Source organism: Grampus griseus (genome assembly GCF_964374135.1).
Source record: "Grampus griseus genome assembly, chromosome: 8".
Lineage (NCBI taxonomy): Eukaryota > Metazoa > Chordata > Mammalia > Artiodactyla > Delphinidae > Grampus > Grampus griseus.
In genome coordinates, this window is record NC_139002.1 from 79,515,163 (window position 1) to 79,534,269 (window position 19,107).

The window sequence follows — 19,107 nt, forward strand, 5'->3', positions numbered from 1 at the left end:
GTTGCTTCATTTGCAAATATTTTCTCCCATTCAGAGGGTTGTCTTTTCGTATGGTTTATGATTTCCTTTGCTGTGCAAAAGCTTTGAAGTTTCATTAGGTCCCATTTGTTTATTTTTGTTTTTATTTCCATTTCTCTAGGAGGTCGGTCAAAAAGGATCTTGCTGTGATTTATGTCATAGAGTGTTCTACCTATGTTTTCCTCCAAGAGTTTGATAGTGTCTGGCCTTACATTTAGGTCTTTAATCCATTTTGAGTTTATTTTTATGTACGGTGTTAGGGAGTGTTCTAATTTCATTCTTTTACATGTAGCTGTCCAGTTTTTCCAGCACCACTTATTGAAGAGGCTGTCTTTTCTCCAGTGTATATTCTTGCCTCCTTTATCAAAGATAAGGTGACCATATGTGTGTGGGTTTATCTCTGGGCTTTCTATCCTGTTCCATTGATCTATATTTCTGTTTTTGTGCCAGTTCCATACTGTCTTGATTACTGTAGCTTTGTAGTATAGTCTGAAGTCAGGGAGCCTGATTCCTCCAGCTCCATTTTTCTTTCTCAAGATTGCTTTGGCTATTTGGGGTCTTTTGTGTTTCCATACAGATTGTGAAATTTTTTGTTCTAAGAGTACTTAATTTTTAAACTAGCCTTCTATAGAGTTACTAAGAAGACTAGTTCTTTTTTTTTAATTTTTAAATTTTATTTTATTTATTTTTTTATATAGCAGGTTCTTATTTGTTATCCATTTTATACATATTAGTGTATATATGTCAATCCCAATCTCCCAATTCATCACACTACCACCGCCTCCCTGCCACTTTCCCCCCTTGGTGTCCATACGTTTAAGAAGAACTAGTTCTTAAGAATTGGGGCTTGGTAATCAGAGAGATGACAGTTCAGTTCCTACTCCTCTCCTTACAAAATGTGTGACCATTTGTAAGCCAATCGACCTTTCTGTGCCTCAGTTTTCACATCTCTAAGAGAGGCTCAACAGCTGTATCTACCTCAAGAACCATTGTAAGGATTAGACAAAATAATGGATATAGAGTAACTTGTACTCTGTTCAACATCTTAAGACACTTGTTGGTATTCTTAAAATATTATTGGCAGTGCAGGTTCTTGAGAACAAAATTAACTTTCTGGTTTCTTTTGGCTACCAAAAGACCAAGGTTGTTGTTGTTTTTGTTTAATGCAGAGAACCTCCATTTCTGTCTCCCCCCTTTAAGAATGAAATAAAATTAAAATCCTGGATGGGGAGGTTTGGGGCTCTTTGTTACAACAGCAACAGCAATAAATATTTAGAACAGGATTGATTGTGATAACATCAAAACAACAGCATTCTGTTTTTTCCCTATAGATAAATTCTAACTGTGAAATACTGACATAGAAGGACCCTGAATGCCCACTTTTACATCTGTTAAAATATATTATCCTTTAGAATACAGTGAAATAGAGTGTATTTAAAACATTGTGGTATGGAAGTATTGAGGCCTAATTTATTTAAAAACATTATAATTTTGAGGAATTTCCTTACTATGGGGAAAGAACTGGTTAGTTGATTAATGATATAAATAACTTAGGCTCAGTCATCAAATTATACCATGTTTCTTTCTCCTCCTTGGCCCTTAAGTAGCATCAGGATATTCCTGAGCAGAGACCTGGGGGTTGGAGAGGTGATATTAACCCAGTGCATCGGACTGGGAAATTGTGGAGGCCTGGTACAAATTCCTTTTCTGCCTCTTGCTAAAGATGCTTATAATTTACTTAACCTCTCTGAAACATTTTTTTTAATTTATAAAATAAGGGATTTATAAAGATTAAATGAGATGACCCAATGGTATTTAAACCTTCATCAATATATGACAGAAGCTTTTTGTGAAGAGATATTTACACAAATCCTCAATAGTCAAAACAGATTAAAATGAATCTCTGCTAAATGAAGGGAGAATAGGCATGGAGGTTTGGGAAGCCCAGTCCGTTTTTCGTATTCCTTTCTATCTTTGGCTTACCTCTTTGAAACATAAAGTTTGAGGAATATAATTTGAAAATATTTGAGTAAATTAGGTATCAAGTGCCTAGCACAGGATCTGAGATGGTGTCGATACTTCATAAGCACAGTCAAGATGGTGTAGTAGTCATTGTAATATTAAGAATGATTCTTGTTGTTATTATTGTCTGTGTACTTCTGTACATACCATGCACTTTGGACATCACATTTTCGCCATGGCCTTGCCCAAGAGGTGAGCCTGGATTTTGTATATCAAATCCCAAGGCTACCATGGCAAATGACATCCTGGTGGGGTTTTCCCAACAGCTGGACAAAGGCCTTGCTGAAGAAACTCTAGCAGGAGTGAACCAGTTCCTAAAGCAATGACTTTTAAACTTTTAAAGCACAATTCTCTTTCCTCAAGTAAAATCTTAAGCAGACTGAAATAAATAGGATATAAGCAAGCAGGCCTTCCATTCCCAACTCCCTTTTTCATCTTCACGAGGCTCCAGAGGCAACCTCCGTGGAGCACACATTGAAGCGCTACCTGACGTTTTGATCTAACTATGGTGGTTCTTCCAACCCCCACTGAAGCTCTACGTCCATGATTAATTAAAACTGAGAGTTGGGTACTGTTCATTGGGTCCTGTGAGATTCACCTTATCCTAGAGATAATTTTTGTCTAACTCTTAAGATAATTTATTACCCAGAAGTCTACAATATTTGCATACCAGGATATTTCTGAGTCATATAATTTCAAGACTGCCCCTGGGTTAGGGAAAGAGTGTTGCTACTTCCTTTTCAAGTCTGATAAATGGACTGAGACACAGATTCATTACCTGTAAATTATTGTTCACTATAGGAGCAGAGTGTAATCTCTTGAATCCTTCATAGTTATAAACTCAGAGAAGTGAAGTGACTGGCTAAAAGCCACACAACTAATGCATTGTAGGGTGAGGAATAGAAACTACATCTCTTGAAACTCTAGGTAGGGCTCAGTTATCTAATGTGAAACATGATTTTACTCATGTTCAGAGAGCACAGCCCAGAAGATTTGGAAGGAAGGGCTCAGATCCAATCACAACAGGCAGCATAAGAGTTTAGGTATTTATATAGGTGGGGTAGGGGAAGGAATCACAGAAATGAGTATTTGTCTAATCAATATTAGGAAGCACCTATAGTATATGGGAGGATCAACTCTTTGATAACTATGTAGATGTTTGTAGGGTCTAGGAAGTCGGAGGCCTCTTCTTCCTTGCTAAATTTAAAGTTGAGACCATGCAAAGACCCCCCCAATTCTCAGGCATGCTTAGTGTAGTCCTAGGGTAGTTGAAGTTTCTCTTTTCTTAATACACTATAAATTGTTTACCAGGTGCTTAAATACGAGCTTAAAAGGCCTTTGCCTTTATGCAGGTTGATCCAGAACTGGTGGTCACGACATAAAATCAAGCGGGGAATACAAGATGCTTCCATACCTCAGTGGGAAAATGATTGGAATCTACAGCCCATGAATATTCACGGACTGATGGATGAGTACTTAGAAATGGGTATGGAAAGAACCTTCTGCAAAGCTATTTGACCCTCTTGATACGTTTTTTCTACTTCACTCAGGCTCTGATTCAAGAGAGAAAACCGTCTCCTTTTGAGCAAATATTTTAAAGGAACAAAATAAAGCAAAACCCACTCCTATGTTGAGAAATGTATCAGCCCAACCAAATAAAGTAATAATTCTTTCTCACAGTAAACATTTGCACAGACCCAGTCTGAGTCTTGAGTCTTCAGGAAGCTTACTTATTTATATTACAAAAATAAGGATTCCCATTCCAACTGATAAGATCACTGCATGTTGTTTTGACATTTGCTTTTGTTCTCTGGCCCTCAGTTTTCTCATCTATAAAAAGAGAGGACAAGATTAGGTCTCTTGCTTCCTTTCTAGGACTAAGCATGTTTCTTCAAGTCCTTCTCTGACGTTTTTCTTCCTTCATGCTGCATGGCATAGAGGTGAAAGTCTCATAGACTTTCAATCTATTGAGATCTGAGTTTGAATGCAGTTTTTAACATTTTTCATCTATCTACCCTTTAGCCAGTTAACTTAACATGTATGAGCTACATTTTTCTCAACTGTAAAGTGGGATAAGCATGTTTACTTTGTAGGGATGTTGGAAGGATTAAAGGCAATCTATGTAAAGATGCCTAATATGGAACAAAGAAAGCACTCAATAAATGATACTGTTTATATTACCGATTTTCTAACCCTCTTCCTTTACAGTTTTGCAGTTTGGTTTTACCACCATCTTTGTTGCGGCTTTTCCTCTGGCCCCTCTTTTGGCTTTGTTAAACAATATCATTGAAATCAGGCTGGATGCGTACAAATTTGTCACCCAGTGGCGGAGGCCTTTGCCAGCCAGAGCAACCGACATAGGTAAGATTCAGCAACTACATGATTTTTGCATTGCTAAGGCCAAGTGGTGGCTTGATCTTACTTAGCACAACGTGGGTTTCTATTGCTGGAGCTCTCTTCCAGCCATAACAAAACTGTTTTCGTTAACCAAAGAATGAAATGAGAGTAAGTTTAGTTATAACTCTTAGTTGAGGGTAAGTTCATACTGAACATGCTATTTCATAAACTTATTTGTAACTGAAAAGGATCTCATATATCCCTTTCCAGAGCTTATTTTTTCATTCCATTATTTTTTTTTCATTCCATTATTTTTTAAAGTTAACTTTAATCCTATTTGAAACATCAGTTTTGACCATAATCAATAGTCGATTGATACTATATACAATTTCAAAAGCTTTTTTGTGTATCTATATGATGCCAGATTGGCCTCTTAAGAAGTAGAAAATGTCAACTAGTGATTTTCAGGTCTTGACACTAAACTAGTTTTACTTTTTCGTAGTTTTACATTAAAAAGGTAGCTGACAAAGATAAAGGCAAAACCCATAGTGAATACAGATATTTCAGAGTTCACACAATGAAGTAGAACTTTATTTTTATAGGTTTGAGTACCTCTCAAGTTCTATACATAGGCTCTGAAGAATCTTAAGCAGCTGTGTCTATATCTCATTGGTACAGACATGAACCAGTTCCTAACAATATTTTAATTTTAAAATCTCTCTACATGATGTCTACCTCCCCTCTATGGAAAAGTATTCAATAGCTGTAATATCTGTAGTGAGACACATACCATCCTAAGAAAGTAAATAATGGACAGAGCCGTGGTTCCAACATAACTAAAACACTTTTTCCAAATTAAGGTTGATTAAAGGGTTTTAACTTTTTTTCTTTTTACTCACTATCTTTAATCTTTCTCCTACTAGGTATCTGGTATGGAATTCTTGAAGGAATTGGTATATTGGCTGTGATTACCAATGCGTTTGTAATTGCTATTACATCTGATTACATCCCACGTTTTGTCTATGAATACAAATATGGCCCCTGTGCAAGTCAGTTTGAATATAGTGAAAGGTAAGGTTGAAATGTACACATTTTTTATTTGTAATTAAAATGGGAACTTATTGGCAAGCTTTGTTCTGTGACCATTAAGGGTAATGTTTCTGATCATTGTGTTTATGTGTTTATTAGATGGAATCAAATGGGATAAAAAGGGCAGCAGTGTTTTTTACAGCAAATAATTTTAGAGTCTATGATTTTCTGTGTATATTCATCACCGGTGTTAAAATGTTAAAAACATTTTAATGTATTTAGAAGTTAAATTTAGGACTAGAAGAGAACTTTGAAAGAATCCAATGCAATAGTTTGTCTATATAGATGGGAAATTGAGGCCTATACTAGTTAAATTACTGAAGGGAATTAAGCTAGTTTGTGGGGATATACAGAATATGAAGAAACTCTCAGTTATGTGACTAGAGATTGTTCTAAAGGGATTTACTGCTAGAGATTTTAAGCATGCAGAAAATGATACCCTAGACCTGTCTCCTTTTTCTTTTTTGTTAAAATTTAAATCAACACTTGAGAACAGGGTTTCTCAACCTCTGCACTATTGACGTTACAGACCAGATAATTCTATTTTTGAGGAGGAGGGGTGTCCTGTGTCAAAGGATGTTTAGCAGCAACCTTGGCCTCTACCCAGTGGATACCAAGAGCAACCTCCCTGCTCCCCAACTTGTGACAACCAGAAATGTCTCCAGACATTGCCAAATGGTCCCTGGGGGACAAAATCACCCAGTTTAGAACACTGCCTTAGGGGATATGAGTTTTTCAGATCTTTCCTTCTTGAAAACTTGAAGAATGCAAGGGAGCCCTGGACTTGGAGACAGAGAGAAACTGGAGTTTTTAGCTGGAGGTTAGCCTTAGGTGTGGAAGTAGTGATAGGAAATAAAGTAGTGATAGGAGAAGCTGTGTCTCCTCCTTCCTTCAGGAGCAGCCCTGGGCATGCATCTTATCTAGATGCGGGACGTGTGCCCGAGCAAGCAGAGCCCCGCAGAGCCCCGGTTTAGGATGAATTCAGCCCTTAGTCCTGCAGATGAACTCATTTGTCTCAGAACACTGCAGTGCCTTTCTGAACACAAACGTACGTCTCAATTTTTCAAAGAGAGGTAATAAAGGCAGGAGATTTTCTTTTATATATTGGAGTCTTGTCAAGAGATTTTAACTTGAAGTCAAACTCCCAAGATTTAAGTGCTAACTTTGCCTTCTACTAAAAGGCACATCATCAATCTGGACCTATGCTTAAGAAATGGTGCCTGAGGTAACATTTTATGAACTGTAAAACACTAAACAGATATAAATTGGTTTTTAGTATTCATAGTGAAAAACCCCAAAGTCTCTTTTTTCTTTATTCAAAATGGCCTAGAAGCAGATTTTAATGGTTTAAAATATGTAGGCTCGCTTGGCAGCCCTCTTCCTTACGGGCATTATTTGTTAGTGTCTTTACTGCCACCTAGTGGCAGGTGAAAGTGAGATTGGTTAGGTATAAGCTCTGTTCACATTCCAGGTACTGACTTTTCACGTAGGTAGCACCTGACTCCTCCATTAGCAGTGACTAGGGATGTAGAATCATTTCAAGAAGAGATGTGGAGGACTTGTGAGTTTGAAACCACACATTCATAGGGGCTTCCTGGTATTAATTTTCTCCAGGTACGTTTAGCAGCTAAACTGGAGTAAATTCATTCAGATTGGAAATTTTCAGAGCAAGGGGGCAAAAAGACAAGGTGGCAATGGAGAGGATGATACTGGCAAGCTGAAATGATAAGTTATGAGGTCTAGGATGGCCAGGGAGGGGAGTGAAGTTGAAGTCAGTGTGGCCCTGTAATTAAAATTTAGGGTTTAGAATAAGATAAATGGGCACTTGAATCCAGTCTCTAACAACTCTATGTTCTGGGCAGTGGTTCTCAACCCATGGCCTGCAAATCTCCTTCAGGGTCCATGAGGTCAATACTATTTTCATAATAATACTAAGATACTATTTGCTTTTTTCACCACATTGACATATGCACAGATGGTACAAAATCAGTGGGCTAAAATTTTCTGGTGGCTTTGCATCACTCAAGGCAGTGGCACCAAAAAATACTAGTAATGATTCTATTTCTCACCACTCTACATTCACCATTTTTAAAATGCCAATAAGAAATTTCAGAATGTCTTTGATGAAGCAGTAATAATTATTCATTTTAACCAAACCTCCACCCTTGAATAAATGTCTTCTCAATATTCTATTCGACAAAATGCAGAGTGCGCATAAAGGGCTTCTGCTACATCCTAAACTGTGATGAGCGTGTCAAAGAAAAGTGCAAACTTTTGGAGTTGCAAACTAAAGAAACTTTTTTTTTAACATGAAATAAAATTGTCAGACAAGCTATGAGTATTCAGACTTGGGTATTAGCAAACACTCTTTTACAGAATGCACAAAACTAGCTTGTCATTTTAAGGAAAATAATTGACAATATTTGTTGAGCTTTAAAGCTTCCCCATACTTATAGGGTTTTTTTTTTTCCGATAAAAGTCAGTGACGATATTAACAATTGTGCTTTTTCATGGTCTATAGTAAAAATATATCAACATTTGGAAGATCTGCATAATTCAGGGAACACATGTTCTCCAAATGGCCCCAATTTGATGTTACAAAATCTTGCATGGATAAATGACAAATTCAAAGTACAAGATAGACCTATGGATTTTAACGCAAAATCCATATGGAACGATGCATATGAAAGTTCAGTTACACGAAGATTCCACCTTACAACTAAACTTTAAGAAATGACCACAAATAGAGCTTTGGTATAATATCAAAGAAAAATATTGACATTTATCTGAAATGATATTAAAATAGTCTTCCTTCTTCCACCTACTTGTCTGCATGAGGCCAGATTTTCTACTTACCCTTCAACCAAAACAACATATTGCAATAGATTTAATGCAGGTTTGAGTATCCAGCTGTCTTCTATTAAGGCAGGCATTAAGGTGTTTGCAAACATGTAAATCAATGTCATTCTTCTCGCTATGTTTTTTTCTTTTGGAGTATATAACTATTTTTCAAATGTGTTATTCATATTATTTGAATGGATGTGATAGTTATTTTAAATGAATGAACATAAATTTCTATTTCAGTTGCTAATGTGGTAAATATCAATAGATATTCCCCTATGCAAAAAGCTCCTTGAGATCCTCAACAACTTTTTTAAATGTAAAGGGTATCTGAGACCAGAAATTTTGACAATTATAAGCCTAGAGAAAGTCATTTAGTCTCTGTAAATCGTAGTTCTTCTATCTATGTGGTGAAGATAATAATAATATACATGTTCTAAGGCTATTGTAAAACTTAACCCTGATCACAGTTTAATACCTAACCACCAGAGTAGGGAATTTTGCCTTTTTTGTTTACTGTTGAATACCAAGCATCCAGAATTGTTCTAACAAATCATCGGTCCTCCATAAATATGTATTGAATAAGTTAATAAATTACAAATAAACATGTTTATCAATTGGCTGTTTGATGTTAATTATCCAAATCGTGTTACATGTTTATATATATTTATTCAGTTTCAATGCATAGGAAGTAATTACCACAATGCCTAGTGCATAGTAAACACTTAATAAAACATAAGCCAAGTGATAAGGCAAAATAGAAACTATCGGAGGGAAATGGCAGGCAAGAGTCTGTCTCATTAAGGCATAATCACAGTTGTAATGGGAGTCAGAGAATAGAATCAGAGAGCTGAGTTGCTACGAGTTTATAATTATAATGAAAGGCATAATGGCACTTATTAAATCTTGTCATTGGTAATGAAGGAATTGGACTAGAAATTCATGAATCTCTGAATCACACATGCTTTCTTTTCTTTTCTCCCAGTTGTTTAACAGGATATGTCAACAATAGCCTATCCTTCTTTGACCTGAGTGAGCTTGGCATGGGAAAATCTGGTTATTGCAGGTATTTACTTATAAATTATAGTTATCTTTTCTTTTTGCTTTCACCATTCCATCTCCTCATGCTAATGGGTCCATTTAAACTGTCATTTTGGAGTTTTGGCAAATTAAGAACATTTGGGGCCGCCACATTTTGGTCTTTGTTCTTCAAATTCTTTGTTTTTGTGGATTTTAGGTACCGAGACTACAGAGGTCCTCCTTGGAGTTCCAAACCCTATGAATTTACCCTACAATACTGGCATATCCTCGCTGCTAGATTGGCCTTCATTATTGTGTTTGAGGTTAGTCACAGGCTGATAAAATTACTCTAGGTAAACGCTTTTCTGACTGATATATTAGTTGCCTTTTTTTTTTTTAAGATTTATTATTTATTTATTTATTTTTGGCTGTGTCAGGTCTTAGCTGCGGCATGAGGGATCTTCGTTGAGGCATGTGGGCTCTTCGTTGCAGTGCACGGGCTTCTCTCTAGTTGTAGTGTGCAGGTTTTCTCTCTCTAGTTGTGACTCGCAGGTTCCAGGGCACGTGGGCTCTGTAATTTGTGGCACGCAGGCTCTCTAGTTGAGGCGCGTGAGCTCAGCATTTGCGGCGTGCGGCCTTATTTGCCCCGCGGTATGTGGGATCTTCGTTCCCTGACCAGGGATCGAACCAGTGTCACCTGCACTGCAAGGTGGATTCTTTACCACTGGACCACCAGGGAAGTCCCTAGTTGTGTTTTTGAAGTCAGTTTCTCACTGACTTCCAAAACAGGACTTGAGTATGTCCCTGTAAAAGGTTCAGATACAAGGAAACCACTATGACATGCAAAAAAGCAAGAACTGAATAATGTAAGTTAAAGAGTATTTATATCAGAAATCTAGGATAATCTCTAGGTCCACGGGTGGATCTAGAGATTATCATACTAAGTGAAGTAAGCCAGACAGAGAAAGACAAATATCATATGATGTCACTTACTTGTGGAATCTAAAAAAATGCTACAAATAAACATTTACAAAACAGAAACAGACTCACTAACATAGAAGACAAACTTATGGTTACCAAAGGGGAAAGGGGAGGGATAAATTAGGAGTTCGGGATTAACATATTCACACTACTATATACAAAATAGATAACCAAAAAGACCTAGTGTATAGCACAGGGAACTATATTTTGTAATAACTTATAAGGGAAAAGAATCTGAAAAAAATAGATATATTTGTATGTATAACTGAATCACTTTGCTTTACACCTGAAACTAATACAACATTGTAGATCAACTCTACTTCACCTTAGTTTTGAGCCTCCTAATAACCAAATTTAAAAAGTAAGGTTTGTTTTCATCATCTAACAAAAGAACCCATATTTATTCATCGGGGTGGAGAGACTTATTTTCTGAACAATCAACTCTAATTATAGTTGATCATGTGTATTTGTACAGCAACAGTGCATAATTCAATAAATTATGCCTGAGAACACTTTTATAAAACATGCACAGATTTTGATGATCAGAGTCATGCAATAATTTTAGATTGTAGTCTGTGAAGAAATTTTGGAGAAGCTACAATATTATTGCCTTGCTTAAAAAATAACCAGCTTGATACAGTGAAGAACTTAGCACTGGAATATATTGAGTATCTACTCACTAAGGTCTATGGAAAAACTTTAAATGCATCTGTTTCCTATGGCCAAAATTATGGAGAGAAAAAGATAGCCATACATAAGACTTTTTGCATATGAAATAAGGTTTAATCCAGGACTAAATTCTATTATTTAGTGACTCTATGGGCCTATAAAAATGTCTCCTGATGAAGTTTGACTTTCTATTTTATTATAGGTAGCAAAAGAGTTTAAAGCATATTTCCAATCCAATGATTCCAAAAAGTCTTTTTTATTGTGTGTGTTAAAATGTACACTTTTTTCTTCTTCATCTTCTTTTGGAGCTCAGGTAGAAAGACTTAATCAAATGCCTCAATTAACAGCAACCTACCATCATGGATGCATAAGCCCAATGATTCCTTCTTTTTTTTTTTCCTCTTCATTCCCCATTACCCGCCCACTCCAAAAGCACCCACTGTCTTTTCTTCTGTGGAAGATTTTCCATATCTTTATTTGAATATATGTTTGTTTATAAGTATATTGAATATATATGTGTGTGTGTATATATATATAGTATTATTTTAAGTATTCTTTTCCAAAATTACCTCAATGGTATTATATAATAATTAATTTTTATCTCTTACCCATTATACTTTTTCAGATCTAGAGAGACATCTATCCATGAGATTTATAATTTCTTTTGTCTATTTATGATATTTCATCAAAATTAAATACCATATCCCCCTAAGGATAGGTGCTTAGACCTACAATAATGCTCTCTACCTCAATAAATCTTTAATTAAGAATCTTGGGCATGTTACCTTGTAAACATATTTAAGGGTTTTTAAGGAGTATCTTACTCAGGTGTGGAATTGTTAGCTTATACATGTACTCGGTTTCATGTAATACCAACAGATTGCTCTTCAAAATTCTCTTGGATTTTCACCAGCTTTTCATAGTATCTGAATTTCTAACATTTTGCAGTTGTATTAAGCGTAAGGTAATATTTTGCTTTAATTTTTTTTGTTTTAGTCTGTTTACTAATGACACTGACCATCACTTTTAGTACTAGAAAGCCATTTGGGCTTCATTTTTTTGTAAATTTATAACCTTGATCCATTTTTGGTTGAGTTACCAAATTTTATGATTTCCTTATATATTCTACATATTAATCTTCACCAGTTATATACACAGCAGATATCTTTTCATTGTCCATAACCTATTAACTTTATGTGTAAACAGATAATGTTCAATTTTGATGTAGTCAAGCGCATCATTGTTTTCCTTTTACGGTTTGTGCTTATTTTGTATAGCTTATTTAGGACATTTTCCTTATCTCCTATTCAAAAAGATATTCTACTACATTTTTTACTATTAACTTTACAGTCTTACCTATCACATGTCTTTAATACCAGGAGTTTTTATAGAGTCTGAGGGAAAAGGTTATTCTCCATATAATGAAATAATTTTTGTACTGCTATTTACTAAATCATCTCTTATCTATCCACTGATTTGTAAATCCATTTCTGTAATATTCCAAGTTCCTACGTAGTCATGTGTGTATCTCTGGCCTCAGTATTCTGACTTATCACTCCATTTGTCTGTTCCTGGATCACTATTGCACTATTTAAATGCAATATTTAAATATGTCATATCTGATAAAGCAAGTGACCACCCATCCTGCCACACTTGCTCTTATTTAAAAAAATTATCTTAGCTATTTGTAGTTATTAACCATTCACATAAATTTTAGAAGCCATTTTTCAGGTTCCCCTGAATACTGAGCAAGGACTTTGGTTAGAATTACATTTGTAGAAATCAAATTTTGACTTATTTACAAAATCTGTGCTGTTTCATTAATGAATGCAGAATTTATTCAAATCATTCTTATCTCCTTTAATAGAATTTTAAATATTCTCTTACTTATTTGTACCTTTTTATTTCTAGAAACTTTATAGATATTTTTATTGCTGCTATGAGTACTGTCTTAAACTTCATTATATGATTCGCTTGATTTTTGCCGGAATACAAATAGTCTTTCTAAGATGAGCATACCTCCTTGTTTAAGTACCTTACTGTTTCTAGTATTCTGTCTATTAAATTGGTTGGGATTGTCTTTTCAAATGATAATACCACCTGCAAATAACAAAAGTTTTGTATGTTTACTTCCAAGGTTTATGTTTCATTGCTTTTGTTTGCCTTACTGTGTTGCTGGAAACTTCAATATGGTGTTGAATAGCAGCGGTGTGAACAAACATGTCTTTTTTCCAACTTCAGTGGAAATACTTCTGATTTTTTTCTTTAAGTATGATATCTGCTGTAGGTTTTTTGTTTCAGATGATTGGTTATGATAGTGTCTTGATAAATGGGTATCAAACTCTAGCTTTAAAAAAAATAGATCTACTTTTTAATATTAAGCCATCCTTGCATATCAAACTCTCTCTGTGAATCACTTTATAGGTTTCTCTATTACTATCGTATAGGACTTGGAGCATATTCTTTCTTACTAATTTAATTTGTAACAAATGTTTTTAATTTTTATATCTATACTCTTGAGTCACATTGCTGGCTATTTCTGTGAATATCAAATATTTGGTCAGGAAAGAAGCTCTTGATCTGCTTCTCTGTGGGAAAATATGACCTGCTTTTCTATGATCTATCAGTACTATGCAGTCCTGGGACACATAGAGCAAGCCCAGTTAAAAGTGCCTTCTTCCTTTCCACGTAGAGACTACTGTCGCAAAGTCCTTTAGGTGAATGGGTTCTTTTCTACAGATCATCCTAAGTCTGTCAATCAGATTTTTCTTCTTTCATGAGAAATTAAAAGACTTATTGTTCATGCGAAAAGAAATAGGATGCATTTATAATAGTCGGAGATAATATTTAAGTAGTGCTTATACTGTGCGAAGCACTCCTTTCAAATATATTTACTCGTTTAATTTTTATACCAACCTTTAAGAGACACTATTATTAGAATCACTTTAGAGCTGAGATATAGAGAACATAGGTGATTTGCATAAGGTTACACAACTAATGAGTGTCAGAGTAGGGTTCAAACATAGGCAGTCTCAGTCAGCATCTGTACTTTTAACCACTGGTGTATTACCTTCTGATTTTTGTCCCTGCTTTTTTTAAATACAATACTTTTATCAGTTCATTTTTTATATCTATTTTTATCATAGAATAAATAATTAATAGAGAAGATATTTTAGAGCAGTTATAATAACATATGCTTTCAATAGAGTAGAGATTCTGAAACATGTATGTGCTGGGGGTTGAGTCCAAATCCAGCATCACAGGCAGGACTGTATTCTGTGTGTTTTGTACACTGTGTATTATAATCTATCGAACAAGGATTGTCCCTGTACGTGATCTCTCTGTGTATAACAAAGCATATCATAACAGTATTGCATAATATATAAGGTTTTTATAGGTGTGAATTTCAGATTCATTCAGTGTTTATAAGGTGACATCAACATGTCTTTTTTGGAATACTTATGTGATGGAAGGCAATAATTGTGTTCCCAATATAATTTTGAAAATATTAATATTCTAGATGGAACATACTGAGTTCCGATGCTTGATTGTAAGGCAAATGCAACATTGTTCATGACTTCTGTTTTATAATTAGCATTTCAGAATCATTGAAAATGTACTTTCTTCTCTTAAATTTTCAGCACCTTGTTTTTGGAATCAAGTCATTCATTGCCTACCTGATTCCAGATGTACCAAAGAATCTATATGACCGAATACGACGGGAGAAGTACTTAGTCCAAGAAATGATGTATGAGGCTGAACTAGAACATTTGCAACAACAACGGAGAAAAAGTGGTCACCCTGTTCACCATGAATGGCCTTAGTTGATACCTGTTGTCCAGCAGGGGCAATACCATAGTGGGCATGATGGCAACTTCAAATTCTAGGTGGGATCTAGGGGGAAGGCATACCTGGCAAAACATATGTGTAATATGTTACTTGGAAATGCATCACAGCCATCTCTGGGATTTGAAATATCCAAGCTTCTAGGGAAGAAAACAAATGACCCATGACCTTAAAAAAAATGGTTAAATTGACATTGCAGGAAGCCAGGATCTAATTCTCAGAACCAGCCTCAGGGAGTTGTGTGTTTGGAAACCTCCACCTTCCATCAGCTGCAGTGTAATAGGAAGGGTGATGATGAGGTTTCTAGAGACAGATTTCCATGTAAATGTACACAAGCCAGGCATGACTTAAAGTATCATGTGGTCCTCACCCACATACTAATCTTTGGATGTCTTTGGAACCTTAGGCTGAGTTGAGATACTTACAAGAAATGGCAAATCAATTATTACCTTTGCTGCCTGAACTCCATGTCCCTTCAGCTTACTGTTTCATAGAAATTTCCCTTATTTCTTGGTGAGATTTTGGATCTGTGCCACAGGGAATTTATGCTGCTTTACACTGACTATGCAGTTGAAGAGTTGCACATCTTTAGTAGTCAAACCAAAAATCTAAGACTCCAAAAAGAATACCATTCATTGAAATAATATTCTATTGCATTGGCTACATTCTAATCTGTTTTATCACTGGCAGATTCAGTTTTACTGCATTTCTTTTTTTTTTTTGCTAAACGCCAATAGAGCCACAGAGTTATAAAATATGGAAGCATGTTCTCATATCATTTAGAACATGATGAATCCATATTTTACTGTGGAAAGCTGTTTTATAGTATATTTAATTTCCACCTCCCTGATTTATTACAACACTCTCACAGAATAACTTGAAATGCTGTAAATATGTTGGTTTTCCTTGTACCTTTGCACCTGAACAATATGGAATGCAAGTTACAATTCATGCAGCTCTGAGACCAGTTACACAGTACGCCATTGTGGCTTATTTATTCAGGAAAACAGAAGCCAGATGCTTTGCAACACTTAAGCTTTTCCAACAATGTGCACTCTTGCTCCTGAGCTGATGAAAACAATGCATGAATATAAATTTATATTATTTGTAAAAAACATACATTTTTTTGAGTTTTACTTTCTTTTCATCACTGAAGGGAGTTTTCTGTTATTATTTCTTTGGTAGATTGGTTTGGTTTATTTTTGAAAACTCACTAGAAACAAAAATTAATTGTGCAAGACATCATTTTTGCTTTGTTGTGGAGTTGCTGTTTCTCTGAACTCTGTATCTGTGAGTGTGAATGTTCACAGGCTGATGTTGTAGGAATGATGACGCATTCAACTAAAGAAAGTCTGGTGGAGGCATAAACTATGGGAGCAGGATGGGAAAGAAGAGAAGAGTTGAATTAAGAAAATATATGGTAGAAATCAAGACACTTTTTCTTGCAAAACAAAGCTAATCTCAGTTTTCTTCCCCTGGGAATGGGATGAGGAATACATAATCATACAAATATGTGATTATTTTTTGTGCAATTTAACAAAGTACAGTTATTTCCAAATTTTATAAAGATCAGATTAAACCCAATGGGAATAAAGCTACTTTGTAATATATATGCAAGGGTTTCTCTAGCAAGAAAAGTATAAAGTTTCTCTTAACTAGAAAACTATTTTTATAATTTTAACACTGAAATTTTTTTTGACCTTTCCTTCTTTCACTCCAGGGAAAAGCTGATAGATTATAGTTGTTGGTTGGTTGATTGGTTTTTGTCAAAACTATTCGCTTCCCTGCTTGCCCTCTGACTGAACAAGGGGAAGAACCTCAGACTCTAAATTTCCCTCCCACTCCCTTGCCACAAGGGATTCTTCCATTCAGATTCCAGAGAGGTTTTGTTTCTGCCATCTGCTTATTCATAGCAACTAATTCTACTAACTCCGCGAAGGAGCTTTGAACGCCTCCATTTTTGTAGCATCTGCCTTTCCTTTTTTGTTGTTGTTAGTTAAATGTATACACATGCCTGAGGATAAATACTCTCTATGCCTGTTGAAGACATGAATGAACCTGACATTTATGTCCCTTTCTAAATTAGGGACACAGACAAAGACATTTGTCTTATAGCAAAGAATAATGATAGCTCTGTCCTTGAGAATTCTCTTTCTGAGTTATTTTTATATAACCATATTGATTACTAAAGAGAAAAACATGAAAAGAGAAAGGTGTTTTTAATAAAAAATTACAATACATTGATTTAGAAAATGCTTTCTCTGATATTTTTTGAAACGAATGGAAAAATAGAGAAACAATGAAAAAATTATCTGAAATTTTCCTTTTGTGAAACAATGCAGTAGAATCTAGCTATGCCTTCCTCATTGTTGACATCAAAATATTGACAGCCCCTCATGGGTATATCAGTTTTAGAAGACTCTGCTTTAATTGAGAGAAATGTTTTATATCATGGTTTTCAAATGAATACAAATTATTTCTCAAAGATTTATACGACACACACTATTCTCAGGAAATCTGTATTACATGAATGCTGCTTATATATTTTCTTATTCTAAATTGTTGTCTTTTCAAACAAATAAATAATATATATATGTGCATGCAGTCAGCCTTGACAAGTTGCACAAAGCTGAAGCATTTTCATAGTACAGTATGTGGGAAATCGCTCTAGGTCATAGCTGAAATAGTTTGCAGTTGTCTGAGTCTGTGCACGCACTTTGAGATAAAACGCTCCTGAGTGACTGCATGATGAGATACAACTTCTGAATGCTGCACATTCTTCCAGAATGACTCTTATCTGTTGTATAATGCAATGAAAAGGAATCTTTTTCACTCAATAAATTTTCATGTGATATGGTATTTTTTCCTGTAATCTGCATGTTAAATTTAATCCTGCTTGTTTTTTAAATATTAAGTTGGGATTTGTTGAGCGTGTATGGGGAGAGGGGATTGCTCACTCTTTAGCTCTCCAAGGCAATAGTTTCGTATTCTTGTGGGCCCTTCCCCACTCTTGAAAAGTTTTGACTCTGTGTCTTCCGATAAGCTCATTGTCATCATCAAGGCATTTGCACATGAAAGTGCAGGTGGAGTATCACATTGATCCTAATAATGCTTTGTGTTAGCAAAGTTGGGGGAGGAAGCTTGATCAGTTCTTCTGTCACACAGCATTTTCTTTTTTCACACTTTTGCTGGCTCTATCAATCACCATCAAAATCTCCCTGGAACAGGAATTTTAGCAGATATAATTCATGCCAAGGAAAGAGGACATATTGGGCCAACTATCAATATGAGGCTACCAAATTGCCCATTTTTTTCTCAACTTGATGGTCAAAATTGAAAATCCAGGTTGTGTAGAGTTGCTTAACTGATAAGGCTGAATTGATTAGTCTGTCAACTGGGGACAGGGAGACGTAGACCCAGGGTGTGTTTGTGTGTATGTGTGTGTGTGTGTGTGTATGCATCCATACACATGACTAGGAATTCTTTTTATTATGTAAGAACCGGTGAACACTTATTCTCTGTGAGATACGCCCAACTCAGTCCTGTTAGAGTCATCAGATATTTTCACTCCATTTTCCCCCAAATCACAGTATTATACCAAACTCTGGGAATAGTTGTACATTTTGTCCAGGGAATCAGTTAACATCTTATGTCCTTCCTGTTATCCTCAGTAGGTGAAAAGAAAACATTTTAGGAATGGCCTAGAAAACTCAACTTCTGATGGAAAGGTGAGCATTCCCCTACAGACATTCCTGTTCAAAATGAAATGTGCCAACAAAACATAGTCCAAAGGGAAAATTGATTGGGCTTTAGCTTGAATCATTGATCAGCTTAGGTTCTTGCTAGCTAGGATTTACATACTTGTAGTGGTGTTAAGTTACCTTCAAGAGTACTTGCTATCTGGGTTCATCTCAGAAACCACACCCACGACCACATTTGATGGTTTTCTTTCTGGAGAACGCAAATATTAGAGCCACTGCATCCTAGCCACATTCACATTAAGGTATCTTTTTCGAGAAAGTAAAATAAAGCAGACAGATTGGGAGAGGAGACTCATTGTTTGAGACCAGATCCAATTTCTTGGACCATCAAAATCTACCATCAGGGAGAAGAAGCCTATACAACCTACCTTACAACTTTATGACTACCAATGTGTGCTCCAACACATTTTCCCTAGAAAAAAACTACTGTTCCATGTACAACTATCCCAAAGTGGGAGCCTTGTACACTAGACAGTCAGCTAGGTCGATTCTGCTTTCCCTCTTTCCCTAAGAAGGAAGGGGA

The 19,107-nt window shown here is 35.6% G+C and overlaps 1 protein-coding gene across 1 annotated transcript in view; it reads left to right on the forward strand.

Annotated features, from left to right (window-relative positions):
* ANO3 (anoctamin 3) overlaps positions 1-14,801 on the forward strand; it is a gene marked incomplete at both ends in the record, with an annotated part of 413,216 nt that extends 398,415 nt beyond the window's left edge. Inside the window, 6 exon segments of the mRNA XM_082660958.1 lie at positions 3,393-3,526; positions 4,249-4,401; positions 5,301-5,448; positions 9,293-9,373; positions 9,545-9,650; positions 14,619-14,801. Of these exon segments, the coding sequence (XP_082517084.1) occupies positions 3,393-3,526; positions 4,249-4,401; positions 5,301-5,448; positions 9,293-9,373; positions 9,545-9,650; positions 14,619-14,801 (805 nt within the window).
* Between the last annotated feature and the right edge of the window lie 4,306 nt (positions 14,802-19,107).